This window comes from Populus euphratica, unplaced genomic scaffold, assembly GCF_000495115.2.
Source record: "Populus euphratica unplaced genomic scaffold, PopEup_1.0 scaffold181.1, whole genome shotgun sequence".
Lineage (NCBI taxonomy): Eukaryota > Viridiplantae > Streptophyta > Magnoliopsida > Malpighiales > Salicaceae > Populus > Populus euphratica.
Window position 1 is genome coordinate 400049 of NW_011499958.1, and position 20675 is coordinate 420723.

The 20675-nt window shown below is 34.7% G+C and overlaps 3 protein-coding genes across 3 annotated transcripts; 2 read left to right on the plus strand and 1 right to left on the minus strand.

The window, feature by feature from the left end:
* Positions 1–2686: 2686 nt before the first annotated feature.
* Positions 2687–11920, plus strand: LOC105138481 (sterol 3-beta-glucosyltransferase UGT80B1-like). The gene is made up of 14 exons (XM_011044561.1): positions 2687–4042; positions 4371–4519; positions 5017–5259; positions 5588–5699; positions 5883–6053; positions 6158–6221; positions 6842–6899; positions 6994–7171; positions 7948–8078; positions 8946–9048; positions 9685–9761; positions 10042–10089; positions 10336–10485; positions 11378–11920. The coding sequence occupies exons 1-14, from the start codon at positions 3781–3783 to the stop codon at positions 11573–11575; spliced, it is 1944 nt and encodes a 647-aa protein (XP_011042863.1). The 5' UTR covers positions 2687–3780; the 3' UTR covers positions 11576–11920.
* Positions 11921–14280: 2360 nt separating this feature from the next.
* LOC105138482 (citrate-binding protein-like) lies at positions 14281–15663 on the minus strand. The gene is made up of 2 exons (XM_011044562.1): positions 14867–15663; positions 14281–14764 (listed from the first exon to the last, which is right to left on the minus strand). The coding sequence occupies exons 1-2, from the start codon at positions 15137–15139 to the stop codon at positions 14381–14383; spliced, it is 657 nt and encodes a 218-aa protein (XP_011042864.1). The 5' UTR covers positions 15140–15663; the 3' UTR covers positions 14281–14380.
* A 297-nt stretch (positions 15664–15960) lies between these two features.
* On the plus strand, positions 15961–19597 carry LOC105138483 (uncharacterized). Its single transcript, XM_011044563.1, has 4 exons — positions 15961–16369; positions 17527–17921; positions 18559–18752; positions 18850–19597. The coding sequence occupies exons 1-4, from the start codon at positions 16068–16070 to the stop codon at positions 19246–19248; spliced, it is 1290 nt and encodes a 429-aa protein (XP_011042865.1). The 5' UTR covers positions 15961–16067; the 3' UTR covers positions 19249–19597.
* Positions 19598–20675: the final 1078 nt, after the last annotated feature.

Sequence of the window (20675 nt, forward strand, 5' to 3'; positions counted from 1 at the left end):
GCCTTATTATGGCAGTCATTATTCCCTCTATTCCTCGTCCAACTGACATGGTGATTTGGGGAATGAATGATACATGTGTCTATACCTCTAAATCATCATTTCTTTTGCTACTAAACAAATCAAATACGCTGCTTGTTAATTCTATTTAGCCTCGGGTTTGGAAGCTATAGGCTTCTGATAAAATACGCATGATACTTTGACAAATTGTCCATGATAGTCTTCCCACGAACCTGCTTAGATACAAAAGGAACATTGCCAACTCTCCTATTTATGGTTGACGCAACCAGGAGGAGGACACTACTTTGTATTGCTTGTGGGACTGTTTCTTTGCCAGGGATAGGTAGACAAAGTTGGATCTTGTTAATACTCGTGATTTTTGGAACTTATATGGTGAAATGATTTAGAGATACAAGTTTTTCTAATGATTCTTTCATTTTTCTTTCGGGTATATGATGGATCTGAAGGCGCAAAAACATTATTGCATATGGTGATAATTATGCAGGTGAGAGTTGGATTCTGAGGCAGGAAGGATAATCTTTGTTATGCTTTCGCCATGCACGATAAGGGGTTTGTGAAATTAGATGTTGACGGGAGCTCGAAAGGTATTTCTAAGGAGATTGGTTTTGGAGGCTTCATTAGAAATAATAGAGGGAAGGACTAGTAGGTTTTACCAGGTTTGGTGGTATTGACACTAACCTGCCTCCATAACTTCCGGCTATTAAACATGGACCAGCTCTTGCTTGAAATCAAGGCTTTACGAGGATCATCTGCAATTCTAAATCCTGAATGCCTTGAGATTTGTTCATGCGAGAAACTTCACTTTTCATATGCTTGGGGCTGTTACTATGAATATCAAGGAGCTTCTCTCGAGGGATTAGGAGGTCCATCTTGCTCATACGTTGAGGGAAACCAACTCCTGTACTGAGTTCTTTCTTTCAGCAATTTGATGACAATGCTGCTGACTTTGTGAAATTTTCAAGACTAAGCGCGCTCTTGCTTGCAGATTCCATAAGTACTTGTTATTGTAAAAGAATTTAATTTTTTATTTATTTTTCCACCGTTAAAAAAAGGATTAATTTTACAATAACGTCTATATAATTCAATTAGAAGTCCCGTCAGTTTAGCCGACGAATCAAAGTCCTATTTCCTTGCTTATTTATACAAACGACAAAAAAAACTCCTTTTCATGCTTCGTGAGATGGATCCAGGAGTTTCCTTTTCCTTTCATTTTTCCTTTTCTCACCCCCTGTAGCCTCGACTTGCTTCAAGAAGTTTCCTTCTTGCTGATGGGTTCGAATCTTTAAATAATATTTAAAATATTTTTTTCTCAAGCATAAACAAATTAAAATAAATAACAGTTTTTATATAATTTTATAAGTATGTTTTTAGTTTTATTTGCCAAGTAAATTAATTCGAGGATACCATTAATTCTTGAAAAAAATGTTTACATTTCAAACAATGTACTACTAAATAATTATTTTATTTCCACTTCCCAGTATTTTTATTATAAAAAAGACCTTCTTTGGGTCAAATGGACAATTTTTTCTTCCCAAACTTGCAACTTTTTTCAAAGCTGAATAAATAAATAAATCATGTAGACAAATATTGTAATTAAATATTAGAAACTCCTTTTTTTTTTAAAGCTGATAATATTACAAGCTCTAGAAAAAAAAACATATATTTGAGCATCTTTACTACATAAAATTATTTGAAAAAAATTATAAATACATTGCTAAACAAATTTTTAACAAAAAAAAGTCTTTAATAAGTTTTAGACTTATTAATGAGAAGATTTGTGAATGATTTAGGCTGTCTTAAAAGAGAAAAAAAATATTATTTTTCTTATAAAAAAGTAACCTTGCTATTTCTTATTTTAATTCTCAGCACATATACTCTTTTTATATCAAAATTAAATTCCATCTTCAATTTTAATTCAGGTTTAAGTAAATCAATGCACATTCATAATTAATTTGCCTAACTTCTTTATAGGCACCTTCCGGCTTCCTGCCAAACCTCAAAGGGCGGAAAATGTTGTTATTTGATATATAATTTAATGTTTATATTTTAATTTCACCTCTTTCTTTTTTTTTTTTAATCCAAATTTAACTTTTTTTCTTGTTCGTCAAAGATCCATCCAAAAAAATCGATCTATTTTTTTTTAAATTAACGTGGGTGTCCGGGCCAGCTTGCGCGTACCACGACTAATCCCACGGGCCTGAAGTTAACGACCATATAAGCCTCCAGTGGCCATTATATGAGCAACTAAGGACTCGAACCTGAGACCACAGAGGGAGCAAACCCCTTGATCCCAAATACTTACTACTTGGCCACCACCTCGATGGTTAAAAATCGATCTATTTTTTTTTAGATTAACGTGGGTGTCCGGGCCAGCTTGCACGCACCACGACTAATCCCACGGGTCCTAAAGTTAATGATCATGTAAGCCTCCGGTAGCCATCATATAAGTAATCCTGAGACCATAAAAAAACAAACCCTTTGATATTATGTACTTTCAGATAATTTAATGTTTATATTTTAATTTCACCCCTTTCTTTTTTCTTTTTGTTTTAAAATCCAAATTTAACTTTTTTTCTCGTTCGTCAAAATCGATCCATCCAAAAAAATCGATCCATTTTATTACCACTGGTCACGACATTTTCAGCGGTCCGCCTTCGAAAAGAGTACTCGGAAAGAGTATTTTATATATAATTTAAAGTAGACTCGCTCACTTACAATCAACCGATCGTCCTCATGTCCATCTCCTTAACTTGCCGCCGGGTCTCAAAAATCTCGAGCTCTCCATCTTTCAGAAAAAGAAAACCCAATATTTTTATCTGTGTTTTTTTTTTGGTCCCCTTTAATCAAGTGATCGTCGTGATTGGTGAAGTACGTGATCTTTGAACTTTCAATGAGTATAAAAACAGCCCTCATCTTCTCTGCGTTGATGGAAAAGTTATAGTCTTGGATATGTATAATTCATGTTTCTGTAGGGTTGTGTCTTTCAGGTATTTTTTCTTTTAAATATTTTAATCTCCATATCTTGTGTTAAAGGTGAATTCTATTGAGCTTAATTCTTGCCTTTTATGGCGGTTTAAAGTTTTAAACCCCCCGCCCCCCCGCACCCGCCTTACTTAACGTTCTTTGTTTTTCCAATTGACTGGTTGTTGTGGTAGTCTGTTTGTTTTCTCGCTTTAGTGTATTTCTTATAATAGTATTTAAAAAGCCTAAATACTAGACTATCTTTGGTCTTTTGGCGCATACCCACCTTGTCTTTCTTTCTTGTTCACATTTAGTTTCTGTTTGTAGTTGGAATTTCAAAATTGTGTCATGTGCTTGAAGGCTATTGGACTTCTGGTTATTGTTGACTGTGCTTCCTGGTAGGGTGGTTAGCTGTAGTTTCGGAGTGGTTTGCGTGGTTGGGTGTCTTGGAGTTGTTGTTGAAGGGTTTAGATTTGATTATTTGTGGGTGTTTTAAGCTCAAATTCTTGAATAGAAGCGACGGTTTGCTTGGTGGGAACTACTGGTGAAGGGTTTAAGATTTGGGGGTATTGTAAGATCGACTTGACGAGTTTGGTTTTATAATAGCGGGTTTTAGAGTTGGAAACCCGAAAAATTGCTGTAAGGTTTTTACTGTTGTGGAGGTGGGTCGAGTGAAGATTTACTTGCTGGTTCTGTTCTTTCGCATTTTGAGACTGCGTGGCTGGTTGGAAACTGAAATAAGAGATTGTTAGAGTTGCTGATCAAGTGAGGTTCGGTGGTTGAGGCTGCTAATTAGATGAAATGGGCAGCAATGCATTTGATCATCCATTAAAAAATTCAGAAGAGGAAGGACTTGAAAGCAACTATAAGCTGAAAAGGAGTATTGATCAGATCAGTGGTGGTGATGAATCGGTAACAGTTGATTATGCGTCCTCAGATGAACAGTCTGAAGCGGGTCCTCTTCAGGAAGCCGAGAAGCAGAAGGCAAAGTCAGGGAAGCAGTCATCAACTCTAGAGATTTTCAAATCAAAAGAATTGAATTTTTCTCCTTCACCTCGAAAAGGTTAGTATCTGGTTACTTGGCAGCCTAATAAGTCATCATTTCTTTTGCTTTATACATCATTGTCTGAATGAAACTTCACTACACGTGCTGAATGTATTCCTAAGAGTCTTCATCTTGAATATTTTTCTATACTTGAGAAAGCAATAATCCTAATCCGGTTCTGTTTTTGAAAAACTCGTTGCATGAAGTATTTATGTGCTGTTCTTTCATAATTTGCATATTGGAAACTGAATACTGATTTTCTGTTCTAAAATTTATCTTACATTTAGTACTACATGGTTAGGATTGTTTTCCTGTTTTTCTGATGTCAAAGCATCTGATCTTGAAGGAATGAATCGCAGCATCACCACACCTGTTGAAACTCATAGACACCCGCTGTTCAATGATGATGATAATATTACATTCCATAGATCCATGACGGAGAACAGGGCTTTAAGGCATGAGCTAAAATTGGACAGACTGTCAGAGCGTGAAAAGGTAATTAGCATGATCTAATACATGGGTCTAACTGCAAGTTTCTTCATGCGTGATCATATGTATTGCTTGGAACCTATGCAAAAAGGCCAGAAATGCTTTCTGTGCATTATACATATACCCTTGTCTGATTGTATATGATTTCCAACTCATGCTGCATCTGCACCTGGAATATGCTCCCCTCTGATTTCTTATCTCTTTTGAGAATTTCCCTGTTTTATTTTAACTCAAATGACATATTATTTGTGTTACGATACTCATAAACCAACATCTATGACTGCTGGAGTATCTGATAGCCTGCCTCGCTTTCCCCATTAACAAGATTTCTGATATGAAAGTTTTATTCGCTCTATGACATTTATTGCTAGTTTATTGTGGCAATCTGATGATCATTTATCAAGCGAGATGTTTGTCTCATCCACCTTTCTCTCAACCACTAACTTTTTCATGATTGAGTATTATTTCTTTCTATTGTTTATGAATCTTTTTATACTTTTCAGAAGAAACTAATCATAGAGCTAGTCAAGATCCAAAATGATGGAACAGTTGAAGTTGATATAGATGAAAATGCTCCTGTTGCTTCGGAGTTGTTAGAGCTTCACTCAGTTGAAGGGGCATCCTTTTATGTCAATGAAAGCATTTCTGGTTGCAATAAATCAATCCCAAGATTGAAAGTTGCCATGCTTGTGGTTGGAACAAGAGGAGATGTACAGCCCTTTCTAGCCATTGCAAAAAGACTTCAGGCATGTTCATATTAGTTTACTGCTTACTTGCTGTGCTGTTTTTGCAATGACATTTATGCTCTATATCCCAGTTCCAACCTCTTGTATGTCCTGCATATGTATTCCATTTATTATATTATTCTTGCCTTTTTTTTCTTTTTTCTTTTTTTAGTTAAGAAAGAGTCCTGCATTTTGTATTATGTCTTTGTTATTTGCAAAAATCAATGGCAATTTTGCCAATGGCTCACCGGTAAAACCCCAATGTCAGTGTCAAGTGTTCCCTAATCTCTATTCTATCATTACATGTTTTATAATCTGATTTGCCGTGATCCAATTTTTTTTCTAGCAGGAATTTGGTCATCGTGTTAGGTTAGCCACTCATGCTAACTTCAGTGACTTTGTAAGATCTGCTGGTGTAGATTTCTATCCTTTGGGCGGTGATCCTCGGGTGCTGGCAGGATGTGAGAACTCCTTATTCTTTACAATTTTCTATTTGCTGCAACTTAAGATATGGTGTCCTTAAAAACTCCCCTTAGATACTTGGCCTGTTTTATACTGTCCTATATGGTCAAAAAAATTTATTCCAATTTTTCTGTTTTCCTCAATTTGTTTGTGTTATGCTAAATGTGAGGACTTAATTTCAGATATGGCCAGAAACAAAGGTTTCATCCCATCCGCGCCTGGAGAAATATCCATACAGAGGAAACAACTGAAGGCCATTATTGAGTCTCTCCTTGCAGCATGCACAGAACCAGATATGGAAACTGGTGTGCCTTTCAAAGCCCAGGCAATTATTGCCAACCCTCCAGCATATGGTGAACAAACAGAATTTGAAATTTCCACATCAGAGTCACTGTCTTAAGGATATAATAAAGACATAATGGCATACATCAAACTCTAACTTGCCCCTATGTTGCAGGACATGCACATGTAGCTGAAGCTCTTGGTGTACCGATTCACATTTTCTTCACAATGCCTTGGACGTGAGTATCAAGTGATCACTTGCTTGTAAATCTGACACTAACATTACTAGCAACACTTGAATCATCAATTTGAGTAACATTTGTTTTGATGTAAATCCTTTGTTACTTGCTATGGAAAATTATGGTTTTTCTTATGTTTCCTAGAAAACAAAAGCATTGAGGACGGCAGTTTTTTTTTACTTCTTTTCAAATTCAATGGACATGCTTTTTAACACTAGTTTAACCCAAAGTAGTTCACACGAGTGCTTGAGTTTTGTGCTAGTTATTTTGATGCACACATACATGACCTGGAAATTTTTCATGCATTCTTCATAAGTGAACATGGTTTTCTGAGTTAAGAAGAATTAGATGTATCCTGCAAATCAATGGTGTCTGCAAGGGAGCAGGGGATACTGAAAGTTTCAAGCTTATACAAGTCCTAGTATTTTGGTCATGATTAATAAAACAGGAAAAAGAAGGTTTAGAGACTGGTATTAATTGAAATGGAAATTAGAGGAGAAGGTTATTGAATTTTAAACCATGTTATATTTAGTGAATGATACTTTATTTTTTGTTTGTTTGTTTATCTGTTAGTTTTTTACTCGAGGCTCTGCCTTCTCACTTCCATCTTCAATAGGCAGGCCAACATATGAATTTCCTCATCCTTTAGCACGTGTACCTCAAAGTGCTGGTTATTGGGTATGTTCTTTCTTGGTGCCACATCTCACTATGATTTCTTTTTACCTGTGAATCATTGGACTAATTTCACCACAAACTGTTTGCATGGATCCAGCTTTCATACATAGTTGTGGATTTACTGATATGGTGGGGAATAAGAGGATATATTAATGAATTCAGGAAAAGAAAGTTGAAGCTTCCACCAATCGCCTACTTAAGTATGTACCATGGATCAATATCTCATCTGCCAACAGGTTATATGTGGAGCCCCCATCTTGTGCCAAAGCCAAGGGGTAAGATTTCCATTAGTTATACTGTTGTTAATCATTCTCAAGCTCCAATGTCTATGTTGTTGTCTTCCTTATAGTACCTTTAATCAGTAACACTTTGTCACAGTGCTCTAAGATGCTCCTTTCTCCAAATTATATTCCTCTATTTATCAAACAAAATCCATCCCCCCCCCCCCCCTTTTTTTTTTTTTTTGGAAGAGGCAACTGTTGAATATGGTAAAAAGAAATTATTGGATGTGAAAAACTTATTCAGCAGCAAGGTTCATAGAAAAATGTTTCTGTTTTGAATTACTGGCATGCGCCTAGGATTGGTTTTTTACTTACCGAATTATGATGAAAATACTTTTGAGGTTATTCCTTCTGCAAGCACTTTTCATGTTTCTATTGCTGAAGAACAGCTTAGTTATTTACATGGTTAAAAGAGCCACAAGCTCATCATTTATTCTAGGTTGAGTACTAAAAAGCTGCAAATTTGCAGAGAGCCAGTTTAATCAGATAACCACTATTTTGTTCATTACGTTTTCTTGTACTTATCAATGCTATGTTTTTTTCCTCTAGTAGGGAGAGCTAGCCATACCAATCTTTTTATTTGCTCTCAACCACTAATGCTATTTGGAACTCTTTATCAACTTTGATTCCCCCCTCCTGGTGGTTCCTTTAGTGACATTTAGGGTGTTTTCTTTGTTTTTTTGTATAATCCTTGTTATAATCTTTTTAAATAGTTGAGTTCAAATGTTTGTGCTTCATATCTAAAATCAACTTTGTTAACTAATCTGCAGACTGGGGACCCTTAGTAGATGTTGTTGGTTATTCTTTCTTGAACCTTGGATCAAAATATGAACCTAAAGAAGAGTTCATGCAATGGATTCAGAAAGGAAAGGAACCCATATATATTGGATTTGGGAGCATGGTACGGTGATTTCCCTTAAGCTGTTATAGTTGCATTTTCATGGATTTTTTGTTTGTTTCTTCTGTTTGTTGGTTGATGCACCTCGCATTGCAACATTTTTTTCTCTAGGTTTTATGTAGTAGTTGTCCTTTTGATACGTGCATACTATGATTTTTACTGTGAATCTCATGGGTGTATGCTAGATTGTGAACCAGAACAGCCTTTAATATTGATGAATGAATGAAGGCAGGAAGATTTGGGGATTGTATATGTTGGAGCTTGGTTGTAATTTAAATTATTTTCCTATGATTTCTTAGTGTTAGTGACAAACCGATGATATATGGACATAGTAACTCGTGGGATCACAAAGTTCACTTTTAAAATTATGCTTCTCTGAAAAGGCCTCTTTGAGAAAAAAAAATCTCTGTACTTACTGATTTTTTAGATTGGTCTATTATATGTTTGAAGCAATGAAGGATGGATTAATTAACTTGAGCTAAATTAGCTCTTTGATATTTTGGACCAAATCTTCTCAATTACAGCCGTGTCCTCTGCTAAATTCCTATTCTCTTATGACATATTGTTAGTTCTTTGGGTATATTGTTCTCTGTTCTTTTATTGATTTTTGCATGGTCTAGACTCCAATGAAGATTTATGTCTATAAATAAATTTTGCAATAGTTGTAAGTATGCATCAGTGGGCTTGTGCTGTTATGGCATATTATTTTTCTCTGTTTTTTTCGTATACCTGAAAATTAAATGTCTATCAACCCTTCTGTCTTCTTTCCATTTTATTTTAAATTCATATAGTTGGCCAACATAATCTTGTTTTCTTCATTTATTTATTTTTAGAGGCTATAATTGAAACAATTATTTGCTGCTTGTGAAGCCTCTTGAAGATCCCAAGAATACAATGGACATAATATTGGAGGCTTTGAAAGATACTGGACAAAGAGGAATAGTTGATCGAGGTTGGGGAGATCTCGGAAATTGTAAGCATTTTCCTTTCTTTTCCTATGCCTGCTTACAGATGTCGATCACTTGTTCAGAAAGTCACATAATAGTAGAGTTCTGGGTTGCATCAGTGTTGAAATTAATATCTGTTTACATAGGGCTTCTTGACTAGTGAATCTCTACCATTCTTTTCTGTCATTTTACCTGGTTCTGGTGAGCGATTTTGCAGTTCTTCAACAATAGTTGAAAGAAATGCTTTGCAGTGGCATAACTGAAGCTTCTAAATGAATATGCTTTATTTAGCTGTACAGATATCTACTCAACTAGAGTGTGGCACTATCCTAGATACCAAATAAATGTACTCATGTCCATATGTTATTACTTCCCTGGCTGATATGTAGAGGGATCTAGCTGCCTTCTGAGCTTGAATTTTGCTTTCCCGTTCCCTTTTTTCTTTTATTAATACATTTTTCTTCTATCCCATCCATAAACCGCCATAACATGTTTGATGATACATTGTTGAATTCCTCATGTATTGTTGCTGATTTGTCATCAGTCACTATAATAGTTTGAAATTTCTTTCCATTGTATGGCTTTTGATTTTTAAATGAAACCACATATACTAAATTGTGAAACATGTATGGTTTCTCTTCTGATGGAAACTGTTCTTGCAGTCATGGAAGTACCTGACAACGTCTTCCTTTTGAAGGATTGCCCTCATGATTGGTTGTTTCCTCAATGTGCTGCCGTGGTGAGTGATATTATAAGATTGTGATTATGTTGCAAGTTAAACCTTTGTGCAGTTGGCCAGTATGGCCTTGGCCTTTTCCTTCTCCTTCTACCCACCCTATTAGACAATCATAAACAATACTGGGATCTCTGCTGTTGCCTAGATTTATTGATATGGATGAATGACAGAAATGGCTTGCTATTAGCAATACACACCTCCAGTAGAATGTTGTGTTACTCGAGTATGTTGGTTACATTTGTAACTGGATGATTGATTGGAAGCTTTTTACAACAATATGCAGGTTCATCACGGTGGTGCTGGAACCACGGCTACTGGGCTAAGAGCTGGGGTAAATGCTTCTTTTAGATAGCTTAATATTCTCTTGAATTCATTTGAGAATGTCTCATCTAAATAAATCAATTTCATTAAGATTATTCTGTCCTGAAGATTATCTTGTGAATGAATTCAAATTCATGCTTGGAAATGGCATTAAGAGAGTTTGTAACTTATTCAAGTTATGCAACTCAATTGTTTATTAGAACCAAGTTCACGTTTTACATGCTGACCTTGTCTCCTTCAAAAATGTTAATTACAGTGCCCAACAACTATAGTGCCATTCTTTGGCGACCAGTTCTTCTGGGGTGATCGAGTGCATCAAAAAGGGCTGGGGCCTGTACCAATACCGATAGCTAAGCTCAGTGCTGAGAACCTTTCAGATGCAATAAGGTTCATGCTAGAGCCTGAGGTAAGCAACATGTTGTGCATGGCCTCCCAATTCATAGTAGAGTCTTTTCATAGCATATCACAAATATGTTAGATTTCACTGATATGATTTTGTCGTCTCATTAGTGTTTGTTTGTAGTTGCAATAGTAAATTTTTTAGATCGGAAAATCTTGCTAGTTCCTTTCTTGGATAGATTTCTTATAAGCTGATCATTTCAGTCATCTTTTAAGACATAGGATTCTATCAATTAAGCTGCAACAGTGTTTCTGCTGCATAAACTTCCTCGCACCTGTCTGTAGTTTGCAAGGAACTTCAGATTTCCTCTTTATTCTGTGAGAGAGTTAAACACAGATCAAAACAAATACAAGTGAAATTTTGATGTTTTATTGAACATAAGTATGAAGGATGCACTTACATTTTCTGGAAAAAAAACATGAACTGGCAAAGAAGAATTATAAACAGAGAAGTCATAGACCCATCCACTATTTTCATAATAATTCTCAAATTATGTTTTCAAGAAAGAAAATAGATTCTCAATGATGCAAAATATATTTGGAAACTACATTTTTTTTTGTTGTGGCTTACTCCCATCTAATTTTCTCTGAATCGGGTGGAACCTACTGACTGTTAGAAAAATCCACTTCAAAGGTGTTTCAAGTTATAGAACGATTTAATGCGCTCAAGAAGACAAAATATTTATGGAAACTTACTGAATTTAGGTTCTAATTTGAGCATAATTTTACACGATTAACCATTTTTGAATTCTTCTTCTACTATGTTTGCATATCAACCATCATGTTAGCTTAACACCAAAATGCAACATGAAATGGGTAGTTCCAGGGTCAATCTTCCTATGCACTACTTTTATAAGGATGCCTTTTCAATTCCTAATGGGACCTTTTAACATGGCCAGGTTAAATCTCGAGCTATGGAATTGGCTAAGTTGATAGAAAATGAAGATGGCGTTGCAGCTGCAGTTGATGCATTTCACCGTCATTTACCCCCTGAGCTACCCTTGCCTACTTCGTCATCAGAGGACAATGACCAGCCAAACCCCCTGCAATGGTTCTTTATTCAAATTGAAAAGTGGTGCTGCCTACCTTGTTCGTAAGCTTCTCCTGGTGTCTTTTCGTGTTGTGTAGATATGCTTTTTTGGGTTTTCGTTTTCTTTTGATCTTAGATATCTTATGATTTGTTTTGACATTTCATTCATTCCATTCTTGGCTGGTATAGTATTGAGGGATAGTAGAAGGCAGTATCAGGTTATATTTTTTTCCCCCTTTGCGTAACAGTATTAGCTTTTTGTTACATTTATTTTGATCGTCGTCTCTTTACATTTGTAATAGTAATATCAAAATCAGGGAGTGACACACAACTCAAACTAGTTTACTGTTTGTTTTCCTGTGTTTGAAAGCAAAGGCAAGGCCTTACGTTAATAATGGTATTGAACTGGATATTTCGCCTGGCCCTTGATCATGGGTTGAATATTTTTCTTCATCGTCAATGAACAGAGTCACCCTTCATCCATATCATGGGTTATATTCCGCCTGAACCACCTGTCATAAAGATCAGTAGCCACCAAGTCTCCACTATTGTACCTCATGTTGCCATCGTCTATCTTTCCCATGAACTGACGAAAGTGGTTGATCCATGAGATGCACCATGCACCCGTGCTCCTGTCGCTCCTGATGTTCCATTTGTCCCAAAACCATAGCCTTAAAATTGCCAAACCCCTGATGAATTGTCAAGACCCTACAAATTAACAAAGCAAAAACAGTTGGACAATGGACCATGTCTCAGTGGTGTTATATAATGTTAATTATCTTATAACCATTTTAATTCAAGAATAATTTTATATTATTTTATAATAAATCTTGTTAAAAGAAAGTTTGGTAAAAGAAATTTTTTTCCATCTGAAACTTATATAAACATAGATCTAAAAATTGTATAAACCATATAAGTTTATAATGCATTCTGTTTAATAAAATTTTATAAATTAAATGAAATAGCAAAATTTAAATTTATAACTATTTAAAAAGATTTAAAGATATAATTTATATAATTTAAATTTTTTTATAATATAAGTACTTGAATGGGAGAAGCGAAATGGAAGAAGATTGATTTATTGATTTATTTTTTTATATAAAATTTAAACTTATAATTATTTAGTTATTAAATATCTTATATTTAATTTTAGTAATGAAAATATAGGTAATGAGGTTTGTATACCTATAAAATTATATTAAAAAAATCAATTAAATTTAAAATTTTATTAAATATAAAATATATTATTCATAACCATTTATGACACAAATATTTGTAAGTCATGAAACAAGCAAGAGCATTGTTATTTTGTAATAAATTTGGTAACTAAGAATTGAAAATTGTACTTGTGTGGATGTCTTTTCTTTTCTTGCAATTGAATAGTTTTTTGAACTAAATGAAAAAACTTTCTCGTCAAAGATGAGCTGCCTAGCAAATCATCAGTTATTGAAGTGAAAATATTATTATTATTATTATTATTATTATTAATATTATTTTAAATTATCATGACCTCCACAGGTACGGACAGTGGCATTTTTTGGTTGGTTACTTTATATCTATGATTTCTGTATAATGTCACGTCTCCTTGATTTTACCTTACCATCATAACTCATGCAGTCAGTCTGGTTGGAAGCAGCTCTCTCTCTTCTGGGCTCCTCCTTTCATTTCGTACGGTGCCCGAGAAGCCATATTTCAACTTTGATTCCTTCGTTGGAGCATTTTTAATGAGAGAAGCTGTTTTAAAGAGGTAAATTAATAAAATAGTATTTTAATTAATATAAATATAATTTTTTATATTATGTATATTTTAATGGAAAAAATTTATTTAAAAATTTAATTTTATTAAAGTGAAATAAATAAATATTTTATTTTTTCTTAATAATTTTAATGTTATTTTTTTGTATGGCTATATTTAATTGGTTTATTTTTTTGTTAGTTTTATTTTATTAATTTTGATTTTTTAAAAGGATATATAGAAATAATATTTGTGAAAAATAAAAAAAAAATTAATATTTTGTTTGACTAATAAAAAACAAATTAAAATACTAAAATATTATTTTTTTATTTTTTATTTTTTATTTAACAGCTCCATTGAAAATGCTATTACCACATCGATCTTACCTCGTTTTCCTAGTTAATGATGGTGCGACTCTTGTAACTAATCTAGCCCTCAACCTAGACAAAATAGAAATCTACTATTGATTTGATGGTTTTCGAGAGTTACAGTTTTTTGTTTTTTAATATAATCATTAATGAATGCCTTAGACTAGTTCATTCGTTTTTCTTAACTAATTTTATAAATTTTAAAATTAATAAATATATAAATTTGAATAAGATGAGCGTGTGATAAAATTAAAATTTGTAATTATTAAAAATTTAATTTAAAATTTAATTAATTAAATTATATTTAAAATTTCAAGAGTTATAAACTTTTTATATTAATATAGATATTTGAATTAGTTTGAATACATCCCAACTAATTTTATAAACTGTAAAATTAATAATTATATAAGTTTTTAATAACTCTAAAATTTATAAAATTTAAATTAATAAATTTTAAACCTAATTAATTAAACTAGTTTTTAATTTATGTCGAGTTGCCTATAATTAATTTTTATAATGGATTGATATAATAATGGTTAAACCTATACCTTGATCCTAATAACAAGGTTTTTTTGGCCCTTCACTTTGACCATTCATTGATCATATCAGCTACTCAGAAACTATTTTTATAGCTGGCTCTAGCAGGGGACAGAGCTAGCAGGAACAGAGATGTGAATAAATTTTCTTCTTGATTATACTATTTTTCTTGCCATAGTAAGCTTAATTCAGCTGCATGTATTTAAGTAATAATCATATATATGATACACTATCACTTCTTGTATATTTTGATGTCTCTCCACCTTGATTCCATGTAATAGGCAATGTTACGAGGAGCCGCATAAACTCCGCATTTGAAATAGAAGTCGCCTGGCCCTCGACCCTTGGTGGAATACTTTTGCTCGCCATCAACGTATACAGTCACCCAATCTCCATCCACATCGTGGATTATGTTTAGCCTGAACCACCTGTCATAAAGATCAGTAGCCACTAAATCCCCGCTGTAATATCTCAAATTGCCATCATATATCCGCAGAATCAAAGTGCTTGCGTCCTCAGCTGCACCGTGTATCTGTGCTACTGTCACACCCGATGTTCCATTTGGCACGAAACCATAGCCTTCAAATTGCCATACTCCTGATGTATAGTCAAGACCCTGCAAAAACAAGATAAATTAACCAACGAGGCACTTGGTAATGTAACTGTGTCTATCTATTTTGCGTGGATAAGAAGGGTAAGATGAAGGGGGCCTGGTTACTTTCATGCGAACTTCAGTTCTTGGTTGGGTGCGACTATTGGGGTCGTGAGGCTTGTCAGTAGCATAGACCCACATATGGCGGATTCCATCTTCATAGCTGTATCGCTCATTTAACGGTATATTATATGGTTTCTGCAACTCAAAATTTGCTTCTGTTAATGGCACCGGAGTGAAACCATCTGTAGGGTCAGCAGCACTGCAAACGAGATTGAGGTTTTCCAGCGAGCCCGCGAGGGCCAAAATGAGAAGCAGACAGCAATGGAATCCTTTCATTTTTTTCTCCTTATCACTTCTCCTCCTTAATGTGTATAACTCTCTCTAAGATGGTGTGTGAGCTTTATGATTCTCGAGGCAGGTATTTATATCATGAAACTTATGGCAAGCAGGAGCTACAATTAATTTGAAATAAACTTGGGAAGATTTTAGAATCTTACCTTGGAATTGCATGGCTTGTCTTTTCTTGCAATCGAATGGAAGAGCTCTCATATGTCTCTTATGATCCATTATTAAAAAAAATGACAACTTTCTAGAATAAAACTGCCCAGTTGCATTTTATTATGATATATCACCATAGAAAGCATCTTACCCAAGATGAATTTAATTCCATCTCAGCTCCTGACTTGAAGCCAAGAAATTGTTCACGCCATTGATGCTTTGATAGTACATAATTTCCCTTTTCTAGTTCATTTCACCCAGAACAAAATAGAAATCTACAAGCTAGAAGATTTTGACGAGCAGTGGGTGCCATCTAATTGTTCGATATTTTAGCCTTTACTCCGTTAATTAACCTCTTGGATTTTACACGGACCCGAATATGGCATAAAGTATTAATTACACCAAGATTTTCACATTAATGCCCAAAGGTAAAATGTTAATCACTTTAACATGCACAAATTAATATCACTTTTAAATTAATCATTTTAATCACTTTAAATTAATCTTTATTTAATGTTTTTATATTGTTTTACTTACTAATATTAATAATAAATTTTTAAAAATATTATTTTAATATATTTATAAAAAAAATATTTTAAAAAATAATCGATATCATTTAAAAAAAGCATAATTACCTTATTTTTACGAGCACGGTAAGCAGCTCGCAGTAAAAAATCCAATCCCTGAGAAGACCTCGAATCTCCGACTTTTCTTACACCATACTCGCTTTGTTTCTACAATTGTCACCACCATCACCACTGCCACCATGAGGTGGGGGTTCTCACCGCCTAAAATCACCTGCGGTTTAGGACTGGCGGCAATTTCTTATGTGGCGGTGGACTATTTGCGCCACCTGTCCCCAGCGTGGCACGAGCGTCTCCAGCCAGCACTATGGTCAATACTCGCCCTAATCGCCATCTCTCGTGTCCCTTTCTACAAGCACTGGACGTCTGAGTTTAGAGCTGCCATTCCCTTTGTTGCTTCTATGCTGTTTATGCTCGCTTGTTTTCTCTTAGAGGCTCTCTCTGTGCGCTTTGTCACTGCTGTTCTTGGCCTCGATTGGCACAGGTAATTGCATTGTTGCTTTTCTGTTTTTATGCTGTGTTTTTGGTTTTCAGTAGTAATGATCTTTGGAACTAGCTTGGATTTTGTTTCTCTTCTTTTTTGGTATGGTTTCTTCTGCATTATGTTAACTGTTAAGGTTACTGATTTGGAAAGATATTGAATTAGCACTGGATCTGATCTGGGTTTGACTTTGAATATCAAATGATCTAATTAATGAAGTTACGGAACTGAATCTATATTAACGGAGGTTGCTACTTTAGTAGATTCTGATTGGTGAGAGGATCTAAATTTTGATTCAGGTGTTCTGGGTTGGGATGTTTTTGTTATTTCTTTCTAATCTGATCAGCCAACGGCCCGGGTGAATGGTAATTGCATTAGTGTAGGAATCAGAATGAAGTCTGGCGATTTTGTCCAGTTTTTTGCTCGAAATGATAGCTGCCTGTTTTTGAGCTTTTGCAAAATGATGACACTCACGCTGCATTTAGGCCTTTAGGTATTGCAATTGCAAAGATTGCCGCATTTACCATTAAATGTTAGCGTTTCTATATTTAGATTATAGAAAATGTCAATGAGTTTATTTGAGAACCTTACCAGTCCCATATATGGAAATTTTGATAAGGGTTAAGAAAGAAAATTAGCACATCTGTAGGTGTTAAAAAACTTGAAATTGACATGTGCATTTAGTTGTGCTAGTTGATAAGCTACAGAAGGTTTTCAAGATTTTTTTCATCCTGGCACTTAATCCATTACATATTGCATTCTCAATGAAGAGCAAAATCTAAATTTAGCTGGATGTCAATGTTTGAGGCCTCTACTTCAATATTAAGATCCACTACAACGTCAATTTAACCTTGCTGGCTAAATACTTGAGAGTATGGTTAGATTTATTATTCCCTTAGGAAAAATTCTGCAGACCCTGAAGAATTAGAATGTTGGACTTCTTACAAAGTGGGCGTTATTTAATAGTTTACTAATTTCAAAATGAAGTTCCTGGTCCATTAAATGATGATTTAATTTGGCATGACTTGTATTTGTTGAAGTTGTTATTCATCCTGCCAGTTTCCTGCCAAAACGATAGCTTGCATCTCCTCAACTATTTAGTTTTTAAAAGATAGCCATAAATGTATTGGATTCATGATTGGCTTGGTGATTTTGAGCAGTGAAACACCTCCTCTACCTGACACTGGCCAGTGGTTACTCCTTTCACTGAATGAAAAGCTTCCTGGACCATTAGTTGAGATTCTAAGAGCTCGTATTATCGGACTTCACCATTTCCTGATGTTGTTTATGATGCTGGCTTTCTCTGTGCTATCCGACTCCGTAGAAGCTCCTGGTCTCAGTCTTGGTGCAAAAGACATGTACACTATGGCAATTGGTCGTCTTCTTCGGGCTATAACTTTTGTATCTACAATTCTACCATCAGCCCGCCCTTGGTGTGCTGCAGCTCGGTTTACAGTCCCTGCATACCCTCACCACTGGGCTCAAAAATATTATGTTCCTTATGCTTCAGATGCTGATGCTATTCGTCAGATAATAAATCGGGATATAGCTTATGGTATGTTCTGTGTTGAACTTGAATTGCATTATTTGTTTGCTGTCATTAATATTGTGTTTCGATTTTTTTATCAGAACCGCAGTCTCTAGAAAGCATTTCCATAGTGCTTTTTGCATTGCCCACATGAAGCTTGTAAGCTTTTATGGATCTATTTGGAAAAAATACACTCTATGTTACACTTCTATTTGAACCTGCTACTTGGTTCACTGAGTAGGTGAATCGCATTGTTCATTTTCTTCAATTCACTTTAGCTCATAACCATCAAATATTTTCTTTCAAATGTCCAGAGGGATTCATTTCTATCTACTTTTAACAGAATGAGATGTTCAATTGTTTTTGTGTCTTCCACTGGCAGTAAAACAAATGGGTTATAGTAATTCTAAGAAGAATTGGAAGTTTTGATGGTCAATCTGATTAATTTTATCTCTTTAGATGGTCTTCCTTATTTTTAGTGTAGACAAAGGTAGGCCTGTTCTCTACCAGATGGATTTCATAACTGAGAAATATGATGAAGCTCAGTGTGGTTGCTGTATGAGCTGTGCTGTTTTCTTCATTGCAAATCTATCTTAAATTATGGCAGATGTAAACTTTTGAATGGAAATTTATGCTCACGTTTTCTTTTCTTTTCATTTTCCAGCTGATACTGGGGAATACCATGGTGATTACCATCCAGATTGGGGTTCCATGAACTTCCTTGTAAATTTCTTACGACCCACTCCTCCAGAAGGAGCTTCATGGTTTAGTCTTCTGAAGAGAGCTGGAGGTGGCTGCAATGACCTCCTATACAGTGGCCACATGCTTGTAGCTGTGCTGACAGCTATGGCTTGGACGGTAATCTTGTACTAATGAACTTTGAAACTGTGTTGTCTCATTCTCTAATGGCCATTGCTGTGAAGTTAAACTCAATTTTTTTGGCATATGGTGTTAGGAAGCATATGGAGGCTTTAGCTCCGCTTTCATATGGCTGCTTGTAATGCACGGTTCCCAGAGAGAAATTCGGGAACGCCACCATTACACTGTAGACTGCATTGTGGCCATTTATGTCGGCATCCTTCTCTGGAAGATGACTGGTTTTATCTGGCCAGCCAAGGATTCAATGAGAAGTAGAAGACTCGCAAAACTTGAGAGAATTCAAGGTAGATTAATCCAAGCTGCAAAAGATTCAGACATGGACGAAGTGAGGGAGCTTCTCAAGGAGGTTGAGTTGCGCAGTCAAGAGAGCCAGCACAAAGGCCACAGCAGGTATTTGTGGTTGTTTTCTTGTGCGACCATTTTCTTGGCACTAACAATTGTCCTCCTAGCTTTCACTTGGACAAGCGACGGTTGATTTTTCTGACACCCTTTACTCTCATGGTTATGAAGGCTTCAACAGTGTAATTCCACGTCTGTATCAAATTTTATTTTTGCTGTTTTTGTCTCAGAACTGACTATTTAACAGGGATAGTTTTTGGGAATTCATGTAATTGTGTCAAGAAAACAATCCCCAGAAGAGATGATGAAAGCAGGAGGTTCTTACACGTCCATACAAGAATGAAGGTGGTAGGCTGTTGAAATTTAGATAGAACATTGTATTAGGCTTCATAGATCTTTCTCATGACTCAGTACTGTGTTCCATTTACCATCGGATGCTTGCTTTTTATGATGATGAGATTTCAAGAGTCGAGCATTTCTTGTTACACACCATGAACAAGTGTAATTGTTTTGGGAGAAATCCCAATACTTCAAACATCGCTGGTCCATGCATTTGATAAACTGATTAAGTGATGTGTAGTATTAAATCCATATGATTATATTTTTATGTTATTTTAATTTCCAAAATTTGTAAATTAATTCATATATAAGATTCAATTAAAGTAGCCGAGGGCCGTCTGGATTACCAGAACTTTTCCCTAGCCGGGATCAAGTGATGTGTAATATTAAATCCATATGATTTTTATTTTTATGTTATTTTTATTTCCTAAATTTGTAAATTAATTCATATATGAGATTCAATTAAAGTAGCCGAGGGCTGTCTGGATTACCAGAACTTTTCCCTAGCCGGTCAACATTCAATCAATCAATCAAAAACAAAAGGAGTGTTTCCTGCTAGTAGATTATAAGATAGTCCATGTGGTTTTAGAAAAATTAATTAATTAATTTCTTTAGTTAGAAAAACTATATAAATATTCATTATATTTTTAAATTTGTTAATAACTTAGTTATTCCATCAATTCACCGTTACTAAACTGATAAGCTATCATCAATTCAATTTGTTTATACCCAAAGTGCTTCTCTTTTCCTTTCAATTCCACTGTCAACACTGAAGCACTAAAAATCTTTATTTTTTTCTCTCGAGAATTTCAGATATTTCACCATGAATCCAATTACCATAAACAACAAGCTACACACCCGCTATCAGTCATCATAAAACGCAAGCTTCCTTAGCCTCTCCCTCCTCTTTCCTTCGCCAAAACAAAAATCATTGCTCCTCTCTCTCCTTAACTCCATTTTTTCCTCTTTTTTTTACTACATTGTCTCTCTTTTTAACATGTTTTTTAAACTTGGGCAGGTTATGGTCAATTTTTTAAAAAAATAATGTTAAAAAAATTATTCTGAAGAAAATAAAAAAAACAAAGTTTTTTTCACAAAAAAAATTGTTGTTTTTAAAAATAATGTTAAAAAAATTATTTTGAAGAAAATAATAATAAAAAAAAAAAACAAAGTTTTTTTCACAAAAAAAATTGTTGACCGAAACACTCGGGTCAATTACATAAA

Coding starts and splice junctions, on each gene's coding strand:
- LOC105138483 (XM_011044563.1), top strand. CDS start 16,068: ATGAGGTGGGGGTTCTCACCGCCTAAAATCACCTGCGGTTTAGGACTG. Junction 16,370..17,526: donor CTTGGCCTCGATTGGCACAG/GTAATTGCATTG, acceptor GATTTTGAGCAG/TGAAACACCTCCTCTACCTG. Junction 17,922..18,558: donor AAATCGGGATATAGCTTATG/GTATGTTCTGTG, acceptor TTCATTTTCCAG/CTGATACTGGGGAATACCAT.
- LOC105138481 (XM_011044561.1), top strand. CDS start 3,781: ATGGGCAGCAATGCATTTGATCATCCATTAAAAAATTCAGAAGAGGAA. Junction 5,260..5,587: donor CCATTGCAAAAAGACTTCAG/GCATGTTCATAT, acceptor TTTTTCTAGCAG/GAATTTGGTCATCGTGTTAG. Junction 7,172..7,947: donor TCTTGTGCCAAAGCCAAGGG/GTAAGATTTCCA, acceptor ACTAATCTGCAG/ACTGGGGACCCTTAGTAGAT.
- LOC105138482 (XM_011044562.1), bottom strand. CDS start 15,139: ATGAAAGGATTCCATTGCTGTCTGCTTCTCATTTTGGCCCTCGCGGGC. Junction 14,765..14,866: donor GAACTGAAGTTCGCATGAAA/GTAACCAGGCCC, acceptor TTGTTTTTGCAG/GGTCTTGACTATACATCAGG.